The 17,558-nt window shown below is 57.1% G+C and overlaps 1 protein-coding gene and 1 long non-coding RNA gene across 3 annotated transcripts in view; one reads left to right on the top strand and one right to left on the bottom strand.

The window, feature by feature from the left end:
- The window catches only part of LOC129467709 (uncharacterized), a 52,200-nt gene extending 51,240 nt beyond the window's left edge, over positions 1–960 (top strand). For both annotated transcript variants that reach the window (XR_008652438.2, XR_008652437.2), the window contains one exon: positions 852–960. This is a non-coding gene — a long non-coding RNA (uncharacterized lncRNA). The remainder of the gene's footprint in view (positions 1–851) is intronic.
- ADORA2A (adenosine A2a receptor) lies at positions 621–15,897 on the bottom strand. The gene is given in 4 exon segments (XM_055252343.2): positions 621–2,392; positions 9,304–9,629; positions 9,631–9,906; positions 15,302–15,897. Coding segments are annotated over 3 exon segments (1,293 nt in total). The 5' UTR covers positions 9,691–9,906; positions 15,302–15,897; the 3' UTR covers positions 621–1,485.
- Between the last annotated feature and the right edge of the window lie 1,661 nt (positions 15,898–17,558).

The following is a 17,558-nucleotide window of genomic DNA, read 5'->3' as shown; positions in this document are numbered from 1 at the left end:
TTACACTCCTTCCGGGAGTCCCAGAGTGAGTGAGACCAAACCGGGACAATCAGCTCTCCGCCAACCTCAGGCAGGGGCAGGTTGCTAACTGCCTTCCAGGCCTCAAACTTTGCCATCACAGAAAGATGGCACCACCTCCTCAGGCAGGAGGCCCCTAAGGCCGGGGTCAGAGCAAAAACACCCCTTCCTTCTAGGTTTCTTTTGTTAAGAATAGAAGGAGGGGGATTCTAGGGGAAGGCAGTGTAGCCCCTGCCCAGATCTGTTTGCAGATACCTCTGTGACCTCTGCTAAAGGGTGGAGTAGGGCAGGGGTGGCGGGTCACAGTTCTGAGAAGGTAACATACAAAGGGATCTTCCCTTAAAGATGTAGGAAGATAAGGATGGGGGGAGTTGCTGGGGAAAGCCCCTTCTCCCACAGCCCCTGTGGGCCCTCATAGAAATGCAAGTTGGATTGTGGTACAGCCAGGCAGCCTGTCCCCTCGAGGACAGGACCCTGGGGAGGGCCCCCGGGGCAGGCAGGGTGTCTGCACATACGTACACACTCTCTCATACACAACACATGCCTGTATGTGTGCACAGGCCTAGCTATGGAGTAGGAAACGAACTCAGACACCATTCTCATTTGGACAAGCTTAAAACACGATGTGGCTCATTTTTATTTTATCTCAGAAAAAAACATTCCCTTTAGAAGGAAAGGCAGTTAGACAAGGCCTCTCACCGGGTAGCTCTGCACTACTCAGCACATGCCAGTGGCCTGCCAGCCCCAACCTCTCCCCTGGGACCTGGGCCCATGCTCTGGCACTGCTCTGTTACAACTCCCTGTCCTTGATCCCAGCTTTGTCACTCCAACAGATGGCCCTGGGACTAAGAAGTGGATGGCAGCCGTGACAGCGGGAAAGGACTGCCTGAGGCTCCCTGGGCAGAGGCTCTGGTGCCAGGTTAGCAGCAGGACCGATGGCAGACCCAGCAGCCAGAGAGTGAAAGGTAATAAAATAAAAAGGGTTTCCTCACACTTACATTTTTCCTGGAAAAAAGTCAAATGTCACCTCTGGGCCCAGCAGCTCCTGAACCCTAGGAGAGTCTAGGGAGAGTGGTGTGTGGGTGGCAGAAGGCTGTTGGAGCCACTCCCCAGTCTCAGGGCCAGGCCACTCTGCTGTGCCCAAGCTGCTCTGTGGAGACAAGGTGGTGCTTCCAGATGCTTCTGCAGTGGAGGGCTGGGCCCTGCCCAGCAAAGATGCTGCTGGTGCTGTGGCCCTCACCTGGTGCAAAGCCTCACAGCATGAAACGTCTGCTTCCTCAGAACCCAAGCCCTTCTTGCTGGGCCTCATGCTGTTCCAGCCTGGGGCTCCCTCCTCTCAGTCCAAAGTAGGAACCGGCTGCCCTCAGGGTCTCCTGGTACTCTCTCTCTTCTCCCAACATGACTGGTCAAGCCAACCAGAAAGATAAAGATTTCCTTCCCTTAGGAAGGGGCAAACTCCTTGGATCATCAGGACACTCCTGCTCCATCCTGGGCCAGGGGGTCGTCTAGGCCAGGGGGCTCTGGGCACACTCCCTTGAGCTCATAGCTAAGGAGCTCCACGTCTGGGAGGCCCGTGTTCCCCTGGGACTCTTGGGCACTCCCTCCACTCACCAGCCCCAGGGCGTAGCCATTGGGCCTCCGCTCAGGGTGGGGAGCACTGCCGTTGGCCCACACTCCCGGCGGGTGGCCGTTGAGACGGAGGCTGACCTGCTCTCCGTCACTGCCATGAGCTGCCAAGACCCGGGCACTGGTGCTAGCTGCCTTGAAAGGTTCTTGCTGCCTCAGGACGTGGCTGCGAATGATCTTGCGGAAGGTCTGGCGGAACTCGCGGATACGGTAGGCGTAGATGAAGGGATTCACAACCGAATTGGTGTGGGAGAGGACGATGGCCAGGTACATGAGCCAGAGAGGGGCGTGGTTGCAGTCGGGGCAGAAGAAAGTGAAGCAGTTGATGATGTGTAGGGGCAGCCAGCAGAGGGCAAAGAGCCCCACAATGATGGCCAGTGACTTGGCAGCATGGACCTCCTTCTGCAGTGTGGACCGTGCCCGCTCCCCCGGCAGAGGCTGGCTCTCCATCTGCTTCAGCTGTCGTCGTGCCGCCAGGAAGATCCGCAGATAGACACCTAGCATGAGCAGCAGGGGCACCAGCACACAGGCAAAGAAGTTGAAGTACACCATGTAGTTCATGGGGACCACATCCTCAAAGAGACAGGCCACCTGGCCCTCCCCGCAGCCCTGGGAGTGGTTCTTGCCCTCCTCTGGCTGACCGCAGTTGTTCCAACCCAGCATGGGAGTCAGGCCGATGGCAAATGACAGCACCCAGCAGATGGCAATGATGCCCTTAGCCCTCGTGCCAGTCACCAAGCCATTGTACCTGGGGAGAAGAGACCAGCATCAGAGATCTGAGAAACCAGGGTTAAGCAGGGCCAAGAGTTCAGAACCGCAGAGCAGCACCCTCTTCCCCATTTCCTGACTATAAGGTCTTGGACCAGTCATTTCCCGCCACCTCGCCCCAGCATCCTCTTCCGTTAAGTGGAAGTAATATGCCTTGCCTTTTTCACAGGCTGCTGGGAGGTAACAGGAGAGCAGGCATCCAAGAAATAGAAACCCATGTACAAATGCCCAGATGGTCATTGAGTAGTTTTTGGAGTTGTCCTGGGACTTGGTTTGGTTGGAGGGAATTAACACACGATTTTTTGAGGGGGAAAACATGATTTTTCTCTAAAGGGAAGCACGTCGTAGCCTTAACCAAGATCAATTACCTCCATGTTGGTCGCAGCCTTAACCAAGATTAGTCACCTCCATGTTGGTTGATCTTGGTTAAGGCTACAACAGGCTTCCCTTTAGAGAGTGGGAAGGGGTCTGGAGGGTGGCCTCACTGGCTAGGGGCAGCACCAGCCAGATCAGACCTGTAGGGGATCTAGGCCTCTTATACTCCATACCCTGTCTTCTCTTCCCCATTTGCCATTTGACTTGGGGTCTCCAGAAGCCCTTGAGGAGAGGCAGCATGGGGGGTAAAAGAAGGGAGGAGGTCCCAGGCCAAAGGAGATGCCATTTCTCCCCTCCAAACCCACTCACAGCCCTCTGGAGAGAAATGAGAGAATTACGTGTTAACATTTACATGGCCATCTTAACATGTGCAAGGAAATACTGAGGTCCAGGGGGACAGTAATCTGCCTGAAATCACTCAGTCTTCCTGAGTGAGAGCCAGACAGAAATCCAAGCCTACCGATTCCCAGTCTCATACTCGGGAAATGGCTGGATCTGCCAGCCAGGAAGCAGACTTCAGCCCTGTAGGAAAGGTGGCCTAGATTTCATGAAAGAATGGACAATAAAAAAATAATAGTCTCCCTCATTTGGGAAGGCAACCTTGATGATCACTGAGGGATGACTTCTGTTTAACAGTTTTGATTCTGGCAAGACCAGACTACACTCCCCTCTACCTGGCAGAAACCCTACCCATCCTTCAAGTCCAGGATAGAAGTCTCAGAGAAGTTTCCTACCGAAGTGCAGCAGATCCCCACCCCATCTGGGCCCCTCGGGGGCAGGGCTTTCCTACATCCATCTCTGCATTGCCAGCTCCGAGACAGGGACACTCAGAAGGTGCAAGGAGGCCGGGCGCGGTGGCTCACGCCTGTAATCCCAGCACTTTGGGAGGCCGAGGCGGGCGGATCACGAGGTCAGGAGATCGAGAACCCTCATCTCTACTAAAAATACAAAAAATTAGCCGGCCGTGGTGGCGGGGGCCTGTAGTCCCAGCTACTTGGGAGGCTGAGGCAGGAGAATGGCATGAACCCGGGAGGCAGAGCTTGCAGTGAGCCGAGATCGCGCCACTGCACTCCAGCCTGGGAGACAGAGCAAGACTAAGTCTCCAAAAAAAAAAAAAAAAAGAAGGTGCAAGTAAAGATGTGCTCTACTTAACTCCAGAGCTGGGAACATCCACAGAAACCATCTCATTCACGGGTAGCAAACAGGTGCCTACAGGTAGCACACACAGGAGGCAGCTGGTGGGGCGTTTACCTGGTCTTCACTGCCATGCAAAACGCACGCCTGCTGTTACCAGATCTCAGGTGGGGCTGGGGAGATGATTTTCTGGGTAAAATCTCCCAAGATTTAAATTTTGTCAACTAATTCAAATAAAAGAGAAAAAGAGAAACCCTGGTGGCTTCTGATCTCTTATGTGGTCCAATCCTCTTGTTTTATAGGTGGGTAAATTGAGGCCCAAGGAGAGGAATGGACTGGCTGTGGACATTCCAAGAGCCCAGAGGCAACTCAGGCCAAGGTGAGTCTGTCTGTTCTGAATCTCTTAGGTCAGTTCTGAATCCAAACAGTAACGAGACAAGCCCATTCTCAGGAGCTCCTCAGCTCCATTCCGTGGGGGCTTGGTTACCTGTAACAGGGCCTCAACAGGAGGGTCATAGACTTGCCCATTGCTTCCAAGCAACAGGGAGCTGGCACTGCCCTGCCTCCTGTGGGACTCGCAAACATAAAATCTCAGGCTCTCTCTCGCAAACATAAAATCTCTCTCTCTCTGACACTGAGAGAGTGTCAGTGTCTACATTACATAGCACTGACTCTGTGCCAGACACTGTTCTTAGTGCTTTGCAAATAGTAATTTATATAGTCCTCATTGACTGGGAAGTTATATTAATTTTGACATTATTCCTGAGAAACGCATATCCCTTCCTGGGTTCCAGCCCTGTAAACAGGAATGTTTTAAAACTTTGTCTCTCTGAGCCTCAGTTTCTTCATTTGTAAAATGGGACCAAGTCCTGGACCTGTCAGCACTCTGCCCTCTAAGGGCAGAATGGAGAATCAGTGGGTGGAAATTATAGGGAGGCAGATTGTAACTTAGGGTAGGTAAGAGTTTTTCAGCTGAGCTGTTCACAGGAGAGATGGGCTGCCTCAGGCAATAGTGAGTTTCCTGTCATTTGAGGCAACAGAGCAGAGCCAAGCAGCCACAGGGGTGTTGCAGAGCTGCCTGGGCCCTGGGCCACCTGCTTTGCTGGTTTTCAAACTTCTAAGCAGCAAACCTTGTCGCCCACATTCCCAGGCAGTCACAGAGGTGAAGCTGCTAGGGAAGGGAACGGGCTTATTAAATGTTTATTGAATCAGTGAATTGGTGGGGACACCAGAGCCAACCCGAAGGCTTCTGGGAACACAGTATGGAAATCCCTAGTCTGTCCAATTGTTTACTTGTACAGAAAAGGGAACCCACAAGGGGAGTCTTCCACTGCACTCTGCAAAGAAAGCCCCGTGTGGGGACAGAAACAAAACATACATTAATAGCACTTGCTTATATATGCAAAGAATATCTCTGGAAGGATTCTTAACATGGCCTTGCAGGCAGGGAACTGGGGGTGGGGGACAGGGGGTATGGAGGACAACTTTCTACTATACTATACTCTTTTGTTCCTTTTTAATGTTTTAGCATGGGCAAAACATTACTCATTTTTTTTTTTTTTTAAACCAAAAATAGACTAAGTTTATTCAAAAGAAATCCCCGTAGGCTGAGAGCCCTGGACCCTGGTGCCCACGGGGTGGGGACAGCATCAGGGCCCAAATGGAATCACAGCTGAGCCTCAGCCAGGCCCAGCAGCGTACCCTGGGCTGCATCTGTGACTAACACACTCACATCTTGCCCTCCTAGACCCCAGACATTGACCATCCAGCTGGAAGGGATGCCAAGGCTGTCTAGCATGACATACCGCCACTCTGGGGTGCCCAGGCATGTCAGAGAATGTGGGTCCCAGAGCTGCTGCCCACCCTTTGTAGAGGTGCCCTCTGCAGCCCTGTGTCCCCCAGCTTGCAGGCTGCCCCTTTCTGGGGATCTCCATTACTCACATTGGGGGCTCACCCTATGGTCCAAGAATATGCCCCATGATTCCAGGTGGGGCTTTATGTGCACATGTCCCAACCTGAGGAGTAGGTGGAGCTTTCCAAAGTTGTCCAAAGGAGTCATTGATCCAAGAACTGAAGAGCCATGGACCCACAGGGGAAACCTCCATTCCTTCCCCTGGTATGAACAGGCCTGACTTGGCCTCCACCTTTCCTGCCACTCTGTTCATCTCTCTCTGTCACTTGGCAGCCAGGCCACCCTTCCCTACCCAGTGCTCACATGCTGATTCCTTCCTCAGGGTCTTGTCCCAGGCTTTGCCCCCCTCCTGACACACCTGCCCCCACACTCATGCCAGTGAGACCCTGCCTGCCCGTCCTGCAAGACCCACTGGGTGACACCTCCTCCAGGGAGCCCTCTCTCCCAATCCTGCCCTCTTAGAAGTGTTAGGACTTCGGGCCTCACCACCAGCTGCCACCTGCACCTTGGCCTGTTCCTCAAACCAGCGAGAACATCCACCAAGGGCTGCTGTGAGAGCCAGGGGACAGTGAGGCAAAAATCCCCTGGGAACTGGGAAAAGAAACCCCTGTCTCTCGCCCTGAATTCCCTATCCTCTGGGGACACAGAGAGCTACATCTCTGCCTCTGGCCTGGAGTCTTTCTCACAGAGTTCCTCGACTAGGCCCTGTGCTAGCCCAACAGGTTCCCTGAACTTGGAAAATAACAGATTTCTCCAAAACTGAATTCTATTTTTTAAAAAAAAGTTAATGGAGAGTGGGGCAGGCCTGAGGCTAGACCCAGGGCTAGCCGAATGGACCTTTCTGAGTGGAGTAGGAAACTGCATGTAGAGGAGGCTGGATTCCCAGCTGAGAAAGGAGGAGGGAGGATCCTGAGGCAGCCTGCGACTCCAGCGCCGGCCAGGAGTGTCTCCAAGTTCCCCTCACACCCCGCTTGCTCTCGGGAGCCCACATGGACACCTCCACATGCCCAGCAGCCCAGGGGCCTTGAGGAACAGGAAAGCAAAGGGACCTGCGGGCCAAGAACAGCCTGAAGGGCCCTGGAGTCCATCCACATCAGGAGACACTCGAATGTCCTTCCCTACTCTGGCCTCCCCATAAGTTTGTGAGTAACAGGAGGGTCAGAACATCCGCCTGGCCACAGTGCAGGCCAAGAGGATGACAGGAGATGCTGAGCTGACACCCTTTGGCAACTGCAAAGCCCTCTGCCCTCAAGGGAGGATGAACATCATCGTCGTCATCCTCTCCAGAGCCCCCTGCAGCAGAGACCAGCCTAAGCCTTGCAGAGCCTCATGGAGCAGAGTCAAATGGCTCAAGGTCTGGGTGGAACTAAGGTCCAGCTCCAAGAAAGTTGGGATGAGATGGGTAGAGGATAGGGGGCAGGTCCATGGCTCTGAACCCAAAGATCTGAATCCCCACCCTCCCCACGCCTCCAACCCTCTTTAGGGTCCCTGTCACCCCATCCACTCACTGGACCTTCAGAACACCTTTGTGAGCTCAGAGGGGCAGAGAGACTTATCCTATTTGATGGATGAGGAAATGGGCCCAGAGAGAGGCAGCTAACTTTCCACAGCCACACAGCACATCCTGTCCTACTACATAGGGAGTCATTCTCTCAACTCTCAGAAAACAGAGAAGGAAAGGAAGAAACAAAAGAGAAAAAAAGTCGAGCTCCTTTAAATTGAGAACAGCAGCCCTGATCATGCCCTTTGAATCAGAGAAAAAAGTGAGAGCTTGGCCTCTGCTTCCCCATGGAGCATCCCATCGGTGTGCAGACTCAGCTTGGTTCCCTGAAGTCCCCTCCAGTCCTTTGTTCTCTGTCCCACCTGGGCACCTGCAGACAGGGCCTCTCCTGGGCCTCCGTGTTCTGAGCTGCCACTGGACGAACCTAAACTCTGCTCTGCCCGTCACAGAGCAATGGATGGAGGCTCCCCAGAGATTGCACTTGGAGTCCGACAGCCCCTAATTCTACCCCTCTCGGGGCTGGCCAGGGTCCCCTTCTCCTTTGCCGAGGGTTCTAGACTCTCCTGGGATAGAGAGCATCTGACAGGGCAGTGTGAGGTCCAGACTCCTCCCCTTCCCTGGAGCAGCCCAGTGCAGCTCCTGCTCCCACTTAGAGCCCAGGTGACAGGGACGGCCACCTGGTGCAGGCTCTGCGAGACAGGCTGCTCATGACCGCTCCCCAGTGACTGAAGTCACAGTGGGGATCAGGCCACATTTTTTTCCAGGCCTAGCCCCAGCTCCACTACCAACTCGTTATGTGGCCCAGAAACAGCTGGCTGTCTTCTCTGAGGCTCATTTTCCATCCCGAAGATGAGAGGAAATGACCTCTAAGGGCCCCTTGGGTTTGACACTCTAAATTTCCATTTGCTCATCTAGCTGGGTCCTCCTTCCTGCTGGGGCACCCTCAACCTGAGTGGGGCTGCTGTGGCACCTTCAACCTGAGTGGGGCTGCTGTGGCTTCCTCTTTAGGTAGGCACCCACCAGTTTCAGATCATTCACCGCAGAGATGGCACACTCTGCTCCCTGACTCTCAAGAGACACCACCTCAAGCCTCATGCATGGCCTCAGGGCCCACAACCACCCAGGCTGTGGAACCCAGCTCTGTGGCAGAAGGGCCAGGAGGTGGGGCAGAAGGCCTCTGAGGTCCCCAAGGGAGGGATGCACTTTCTAGCCTCATCTATGGCCTGGGTAGGTGGAATCCATGCCGAGTAATTCAGCCTCTGGGAAAATCTTCGTTTACACAATACTTGGCTGAAGTCACTTCACAAAAGATTCACCATAAAAATCCCCTCCAATAGCCAGCCCCTGAGCACACTGGCTGCCTCTAAGACGATGAGTCCTTGGTGACTTGAGCAACAGAATTTGCATATAGGTCCAAGTGACTCACTGTGGCATTCAGCCAAGTCACTTCCCCTCTCTGGGTCATTTTCCTAACGTGCACACTGCAAGGCTGGCCCAGAGGAGCTGGGGGAAGGCAGGTGGCGGGCAGCTCCTAGCTCTGAGGTCCTATGGTTTCCCCTGGCTCCCCGCTCCACCCCAGCATCATGCGGGGGGTTTTGCTCGTGTCTGAGGAATGGCCCAGACACACCCGCTGGCAGCACGTGGGTCACTGGGACCAGAGCTCCCTGCTAAGCCCAATGCCAGACCCTGGCCACACTCATCTGCCAAAAACCAGAGCACAGTTGGCCTCAGGCAGCCTAGGGGAACCCAGGCCGCCTGGGAGGGCCAGGCTGCCCTGCGCCCATAGGGATCAGTCAGTTCAGCATGACTGCTGGCCACGTGCTGGCCCTGGGGAGCCCCTGCTGAGCCCGGGGCCCCATCGCCAGCTCACCATGCTGACACTGCAGACCAGGCTCACCCTGGCTCCGGGCACAGACCAAAGCCTGGGCACCAACAGCCTTTGCACAAATGTAACCCTGGCCCTGCTCACCGGAGCGGGATGCGGATGGCGATGTAGCGGTCAATGGCGATGGCCAGGAGACTGAAGATGGAGCTCTGTGTGAGGACCAGGACGAAGCAGGCAATGAAGAGGCAGCCGTGGCAGGCAGCGCAGAACCCGGTGCTGATGGTGATGGCAAAGGGGATGGCGAGCACACCCACCGCGATGTCGGCCGCCGCCAGTGACACCACAAAGTAGTTGGTGACGTTCTGCAGGTTGCTGTTGAGCCACACGGCCCAGCACACCAGCACATTGCCCAGGATGGCCAGCACAGCAATGGCCAGCTCCACCGTGATGTACACTGAGGAGCCCATGATGGGCACGGCCACAGACAGGCAGGCTCAGCACGGACGCGGGCTGGGCCAGCTCACGGTCCATCGCTGCAGCCCAGCCGCCCGCCTGCCTCCCAGCCCGGCCCAGGCGGAGGGGCCCAGGCCCCTGAGCCCCTTCCTCACAGGAGCCAAGTGCAGCCCTGCTAGGGCGCTCTCCAAGGGATTTTTCACAGAGGACTCTGAGTCTCCTGAAACCAGGCCCTCTCCAGGGGTTCTGGCAGCAGCATCATGGCTCAGCCCAGCTTCAGGGTTCCTGAGGCACCTGCAAAGGGACAGCCGATGAGAAGCTGAACCATCTGCAGAGGGTGAGCCCTGCGGAAAGTGCCACCCCTTGCCCCACACCCACCTTGGCCTCCTGAAGACCCTATAGCTTCAGATCCCACCCTACCCACAGGCCAGGTGTCAGCCTGAGGATGGCCCCTGACCCCGCCTAGCCCCATGCCCTGCCTGGTCTGCTGTGGTCATAGCCAGGAGGCAAGAAAGGTGGGAATTTGACCCTCACTTTAGAGGAGGACACCCAGAGAAGTCACTGAGCAAGGCTGGTTCCCCTGGTCCAATAGAATTCCCACTAAGACTCTCACACAAACCCCTCCCAAGGAGGCAGCCCCTTCTCCCAGGCTCTGCAGAACGAGTACTGCCCTGGCTGGGCCCCTGCCAGGACTCCAGCTCACCCCAGCACTATCCATGGCTCCCTGCATTCCCTGCTGTGCACATTGTTGTCACGGTGCCTCCCACTCCGGACTCAGGGCCAAGGATCAGATGTGGTCTGTTTTTTTCCTGGGGGGGCCAGAAACTTGTTAAAGTCTGTCACTGTTGGCCCCCCATGCTCAGCCTCTCAGGCCTCTTGTGGCAGCTTGGCCAGTCTCCTGGGTCCTGGATCTCCACCAGCCCCATGACACTCCCTCCCAGAAAGGCCCCTCCCTGCCCAGGCTCTCCCAGTCCCACCCACCTTCTCTCGCCAGGCCAGCTTCTCAGCCCCCCTGGCCTGCTCCATCTCGTCAACTCTCCCAGGAACTACCAGCACCCACCTAAGGGACACCAGCCGCCCTGTGAAAGGACAGGCCAGAGACCCCTGGAGCTCAGATGTAGAAGGATGTGGGGAGCTGCCTGGTCCTGTCTCCCACTGCCGCAGAGGGTAAGCCCTCTCATACTGCGCCCGAACCCACTGCCTCCAGGTGCCCCTGCCAGTCAGCTGCAGTCAGGGCGGGGGCGGCGCTGCAGCTGACTGTGAGCTTCCACTAGGAGGGAGCTGCCTCACCTCCCTCCTCCCACGCCCTCTCCCCCACCTGCTCCTCTGCCTGGCTGACACCAGGAATGACTAACTGGAGTTTGGTCCCTGGCAGAAAGCAGGTACGGAACCAGGACTGAGGGACTCTGGGCAAAAATGCTTTTCTTTTCTGGGCCTCAGTTTCCTCATTGATACGGTGAGGCAGCTGGACCCCAAATGACCTCTAGGGGCCATGCCAGCTCTCACCCATGATTCTATGAGAAGGAAATAAACAGATTTAAAATGGCTCCCCCAGAGTCAAAATGGAATTACTGATACCCCTCAGAAGCAGAAGTCTTGGTTCCCCAGCAGGCCTGAGCCCAGCCCCAACTCCCAGTGTCCCCTTCAAGCCTGTGAATGGTCTGGGTCCAAATGGACCTCTGCCCGTTAAATTGCCCCTCTCTGAAAGCTAAGAGGCCCCCAAATCTACCCCCTCCAGTCCTGAACCCTCATGGGGCCCTATGAGTGTGTGGCCAGCCGCCACCACCTGCCTGGGGACAAGAGGTCAGAGGCTGCCTTTCACGTGGACTCGGGCAGCCACCTCATCTCTGTCTCTTCTAGGACATGAGGGATGGAGCAGGACTGGCAACCTGGAGAGGAAGTCACTCCTGGTCCTGAGCCCTGTTCAAAGGGCCAGGCTCCCCTCTACCCCATTGTCCATGTGACAGAGCTCAAACACACAGAGCCCAACTTTCCCTCCAACTCCAATGCTGTCTGCACCTCAAGTGGCTGGAACAGGATTGGCACGGGCTGCAGCCATACCTGGGACTGGAGGTTCTCCTGCACCCAATAGGCCCTTTTGCCCCTACTAGGAGCTTCAGAATGGAGCATTGACACAGAAGCAGGAGGAGGAAAGAGAGAGCAGAGGCCAGAAACCCTGCAGAAACAGAGGGCCTGCAGCAGCTGCAGAGGGCTGAGTCCTTCCAAGCCCCTGCTTTCCATGGGGCACTTGCCAGGCAGCCACTCACAAAGCGTGTCGCTGGCAGGGATGCGCCAGACCAGCTCTCCTGGCACCATCCCTGGCCACACTCAAGGAACACAGTTATCCCTGATGCTCCTGGCCTCTCTCCCTGAGCAGTACTCACCAGGGCCCACCTGACTCACGATGGCCCCTGCCCAACAGGTACAAGTGGAGCTGGTGCTGGCCCCGGGCTGCCTCCCACCCAGGTGCCTGGCCTGTGGCTCCAAGGTGGCCTCCCAGGCCCAGCACCACCAGCAGCGGCAACAGACCACTGTCCAGTGACGCCCAGTGGGCGACTGAGGAGCCGCCTCTACCCAGGGATCCTGCCTCCCATCACGGCCCTCTCTAGGGCATCTGCATTGAAGGATGCCACAGCCTTCTGCCAATCTGACCAGCCCAGGCTAGAAGGCTGATGCAGCCCCAGACCACGCTCCAGATTCAAGGGCCTTGCTGGGGGCAGACAAGGTGGAACATAATACGTCTGCCAAAGTGAGGGAGGACTCCCCAGTCCCACCACCCAGAGCCCTGCTGGTGGGGTCACATCATTGGCACCCGCCTCAGGGGCTGGACTGGTGCCATGCCAGCCGGGATGCACAGTTTTGGAGGAGCCTGACCAGGGCCTCTGGCAAGGCTTCCCTGGCAGCCCTGGGTACCTGCCTGTGTACCCCCGTTCTCAGGGTCTCCCCACCTTCTGTGCTGTGGGTCCCCATGCTAAACAGCACTAGATACCGATAACCTTCTTGACTATACTGAAGCCACCTTCCTGCTGCCCACCAGCCTCAGTGACGGCAACAGACCCCTCTGCCCAGGCTGGCCTCACACGGGGCTAAAGACACCCACGGCTCCTGCCGCCAGGGTCCACACAGGCCACCTCGCTGCCCGTCCTCTCCCCTCAGCCCCTCCTTAAGCACTCCTGCAGGCTCTCCCAGCTGCTGCCAGCACATCCCGGGTGAGGCTTGCCTGGACCTACAGGCAACCTGGGCCCCTGCCAAGCCAGAATCCACTCTCAGCTGTGCCTTTCTCGGCCCCAAGCAAAGCAGATTGGTGGAGTCGGAGGCACCCTTGGGGCAGACAGGGGAAGAGGAGTGCATTCCTCGGGGAAAGGTTGGGAGCTACCCAGCCGTAGGCTGGCAAATCAGCCCCTGGCCAGGGGCGCCGACTTACAGGCTTTGCCTGATTTCTGTGGCGTAAATTCTCCCCTTGTGCCCAGTTTCAAGCTACTAATGTGTCGTGGACCAGAACTGGGGAGCAACACAGAGTCAGCTGGCCACGATGCCAGTCACTGCTGAGCTGCCAAACCTTACGCGTCCCAGGGGGCACCTGCCTAGAGGCCAGGCACTGCACTGGACCCTCAGACACAGCTTGTGCAGCCTGCTTAGGAGCTTGGGAAATGACTGTCATCTGTGATCTTGCTGGTCCCAGGAAGCCCATTTTACAGATGAGGAAACTGAGGCCCAAAGGCACGAAGCAACCTCTCTCAGCCTCACCAAGAGCACTGGAAGTTGGCGTAGGGCTGGGGCCGTGCCCACAGAGAACACAGCAGCAGGAAGCCTCCTGGGCCTCCAGCTCCCCTCCCTCAGAAGCCTCCCAGAGTGACAGGAAGGTCGGAGGCCCCGGGGGAGGGGGCGGGGCCAGGATCTGGCAATTTCCTATCCCTCTCTGTTGGCTCTGTGCATCTAATTAATCCTTGAGTCATCTGTTGCTAACCAGGAGGGGAAATTAAATATTAATAATATAATACTTCTCTGTGATTACCCCTTGTTGGGGACAGATCAGAGGGCAGACGCTGCCCATACAGACAGGGGACACATGCTGCAGAACGTGCATAATGCCTCTTGAAAGAACAACCTTATAGGATTCCACGCGGTCAGACTCCAAACTGCTGCTTCTTCCTGCCTTCCTCCTCACTTCCCCCAACCTGGCCACTTTAATTAAAACTCCATTAATCAAAACCCACACATCTTCTGGCCCACTTCTTCTGGTTCCTCGTATGTCACACCAGCAAGGCCCTCTGTACACATGCCCAGATGGTGGCTATACCCCCCAGAGCCTGCTGCACGGAGGTGCCCACCGGCTTCTAGGCAGTGCCCTGCACATCTGCTCCGGAGTACGGCTAAGAGCAACGTACAGGACACGGTGCAGGGACTTGGACCCGCTCCAGCCATGCCTGGCCTGTTCCTGGGCTCCAGAATCTCAGCCTTAGAACCCTCCTGCTGCTTTCCCATAACAAATGTTTACCAAGTACCTCCACCAGGCCTGGCAGCACCCCAACTGCTGGGCCATGGGGAGGTGTGCCCCCCGCTGCTGTGCCTGGCCCCATCTGGGCCCTGAGCATATGGCAGGGGACCTCAAAGGAGGAAAGGACCCAGGACATTCCTGGGAGGTGGCTGCTGCCCTGCAGTTTCAGGCACTGCAGGCCACTCCCTGTCTCCACAACATTGGCTCAGCTAAGAGGAGTCGCAAATCAATTTCAAAGCGCAAGAGGTAAACGAAGGCTAAGAAAGGTAAGCAACAATAAAAAATATGGAGATGAATTCATTCCAGTAGAAAGGAAGGTAATACAGTAATCTAATAATGATTTCAGAGACTTTTAGACTCTCCAAAGAGGCAAAGAAAGGAATAGCATCTGTAGACAAGAATGAGAACTTCTGAACCAACTGGCGGAAATGAAACAAGGACAGGTGGATATGAACAAGAAATAATACAAAATCCAGGGACTGAAAAATGGACTGAAATAAGGGATGTGGTAGGCTTCAGGCACACATACGGGGGAAGAGACGACTGGGGATCTGAAGCTAGTACTGAGGAATTCTCACAGAAAAGCCATGAAGAGACCTAGTCTAGGAGGAAACAGTTGAGAGGCATGGGGTGGACTGAGAAGCATCAACAAGTGGCTTGCGGGAGCTCGGCAGGGGCACGGCAGGTCATGGGCCCCACTGTGACTGGCTTTTGGGGTGGCCCAGGGGGGCCTGGGCATGAACCTCCCAGAATCCAGGGCCCCAGGATCCCCAAACCCCTCCCAAACTCATCAGTGCAGGTGCCTTCCTCACTGCCCAGCAGTAAGCAGCCGCCCAGCATGAGCTCCGCTTCCCTCCTGACCTCCGGGGCTGCCCGGTGGCCCCTACTTCAGGCGCTGGGTGCAGGCTGGGCCTGGGACCCAGAGAGACACCTGGCATCCTTCCCCCACAGCCCGGGTGCGGCTGCGGCTCTCTGCTCTTGGTGGCAGGATGTGGGCAAGATGGGGCCAAGACCCAGCTCCCTGCAGCTGGAGGCTAAGGCCCTGAGCCTGCCTCACAGAGCAGCCCCCACATCGCAGCCCCGGGGCCAGTGCTGGGGGCCCTAGCTCCTGCTCCCCACACCCCCATGTGTCCAGGCTAGGGGCCAGGAAGGCCACAGCACCCCCCTCCTCCCCACCTGGGGGCCACTCACCCCCTCACAGGAGGCTTCACCTGACAGCCCTCCTCCGAGGGGCCGCATCCCGCACAAAGGTGCTGGGGGCCCACGCTGTGCTGAAAGCAGCCTGGCTAGGGGCGGCTCCTGCTCCATGTCACAGTCCCTGAGGCCCAGGCAGGGCTTCCCCTCTGCATGCGGCTGCTCACATGTACACAGGCTGCAGTGAGCCACGTCACGTCACGTGAAGGATTGGCACCTGCACCTCCCTCAGATGGCGGGCAACAGGTACTATGCCACTGAAGGGGGGACAAGGGAGTGTTTCTAGATGGCCCCACGGACACAGAGCCCAGTAGTCCTGGGCGGGACCCTGTCGGAGGCTTGAAGGAGCAGTGCTGGGTACAGGGCCTCAGAATGCCCCAGGGTGGCTGCACTGAGGATGGGAGGAGTGAGGACCGGCTGTTGGGTCCCTGGGCAGGTGTGACAAGGCAGCCCCGGAGGCTGACAGGAGGGCAGGGTGACCAGAGCCTGGCCACTGCTTCTTCCCCACTGAGCAGCCTCCCCCAGGCTGGCTCAGGGTTTGCAGAGGCCACTGAGGGACCAGAGGCGAGTCCCCCTGTGACACAGGGGCAGACAGATACCAGCCCGGGGCCTCTGGGGAGAAGTCTCCTGTCTAGACGCCAGAGGAGACACCAAGTGACACCATCGGCCTCCCTCTGCTTGGCCAGCTCTGGCAGCCTCTCCACCAGGTGACGGCTGATGCCAAAGACCGGGGCTGCAGCGGCACATCCGAGGGGTAGGCACAGAAGGGCAGCAGCAGCCCCTGTCCAGTGACTCCTGGAACAGGCCTCCCTTGTGGGGTGTTGGCGGAGGGTGGTGAGAGAATCCCCATGGCAACTAACAGAAGAAGCATCTGGGTGAGACTTGGAGGAGAAGGTGAAGGGAGACCGGTATTGAGAGATTCTAGCAGAGAAAATGCCGCGGAGGCCCGAAGCCAGGGTCCTGCCTTCCCTGGGCTCCCATCACCCCCTGTGCTGGGACGCAGGGCAGCTGCTCTCCTGCTCCTCTCTCTACCTGATCCTCCCTAGTCCCTGGCCGGATCCACAGAGTCCAGGCTACAGGGGCCCGGGCCTCCTTCTCCGCCGTGAAACTGCCTCTTCCCACCACCCATAGCCCCGGGTTCTGCACAGGAGGTGGACTGTTGTGTGGGGGCTCCTCTCTGCACCCCAGCTCCATTCCCTTCCCCATCTGGGTTCCTCTGCTCCTTGCAACCTCTGGACCACACACCTCCTAGGACCAAGCCCCTCCTGCCAATGGCCCAGACCCTTCGCCTGGGAGCTAGAACCCTCCCTTTCACCAGCTCAGCTCCTGCCTGTGCAGTCTCCTCTCCGCAGCACCCTCACCACACACGCCCTAAATCCCCTCAGCCTGTGCTTCCCGCCTTCATCCATCCATCCATCCATCCATCTTCCGTCTGTCCTTCCTCTGCTCTCCTGCGTGCTCAGGGCCCTGTTTGCGCTGCAACAGACAAGACAGACCCCGCAAACACGGTTGGGAAGGCAATTCTAGCTCATTTGGGGTTAGGTGGCTCGGGTATGAGGTCGGTGAGAGGGTACTAAGACCTTCTTTGGGGTGTCAGGACACAGCTGAGAGCCACCAGGGGCTGTGGTCCCACACAGCAGGCACTGCCCAGGCCTCACCTGGACTTTGCAGGACGTGATGCCCTCAAGCCACATGCTGGCTCCCAGGGCAACTACTATTCACATGTCCCTCTGCCAACAGCAATCAATCCCTGTGGTGTCCCCTGACCCTCAAGCCTAACACCCTCCCTCCCAGGTTCCCCAGCTCCAGCACACACCCCTAACCGGCCCTCTGGTCTGCCCTAAACCTTCCCCCACTTGCCCCCAAGCCAAGGACTTTCCACATTAGGCATTGCTAAGATCATCATCCTTGTTCTACAGATGAGATATCAGATTCCCGGGGACAGCGACCTGCTCAGCGAGTGGGTCGAGGAGGCAAGACCAGAACCCAGACGAGAGCACTGAAATCTCCAGCCCATCGCGTTGCCCATGAGACAGTCATTGCCATTGATTGCCCTCCTCCGTCGCGACGCAGGGCATATTTGGGGATCTGTAATTCACAGGCTGATATGGGAAGAAGCCCAGCACAGCACTCAGACCAGCCAGGTCAGCCTGGCCCAAGGCCCGCCTCTGGCCAGAGGTGACTGGGCTGCCCGTAGCTTCCTGAGGCAAGGAGCAGGAAAGCTCACAGCTCAGCCAGCTCGGCACTGGGGGAA

This window comes from Symphalangus syndactylus, chromosome 18 (assembly GCF_028878055.3).
Source record: "Symphalangus syndactylus isolate Jambi chromosome 18, NHGRI_mSymSyn1-v2.1_pri, whole genome shotgun sequence".
NCBI classification, from domain to species: Eukaryota; Metazoa; Chordata; class Mammalia; order Primates; family Hylobatidae; genus Symphalangus; species Symphalangus syndactylus.
Note: the sequence above shows the minus strand (reverse complement) of the source record. Positions and strands in the feature narration are given on the sequence as shown.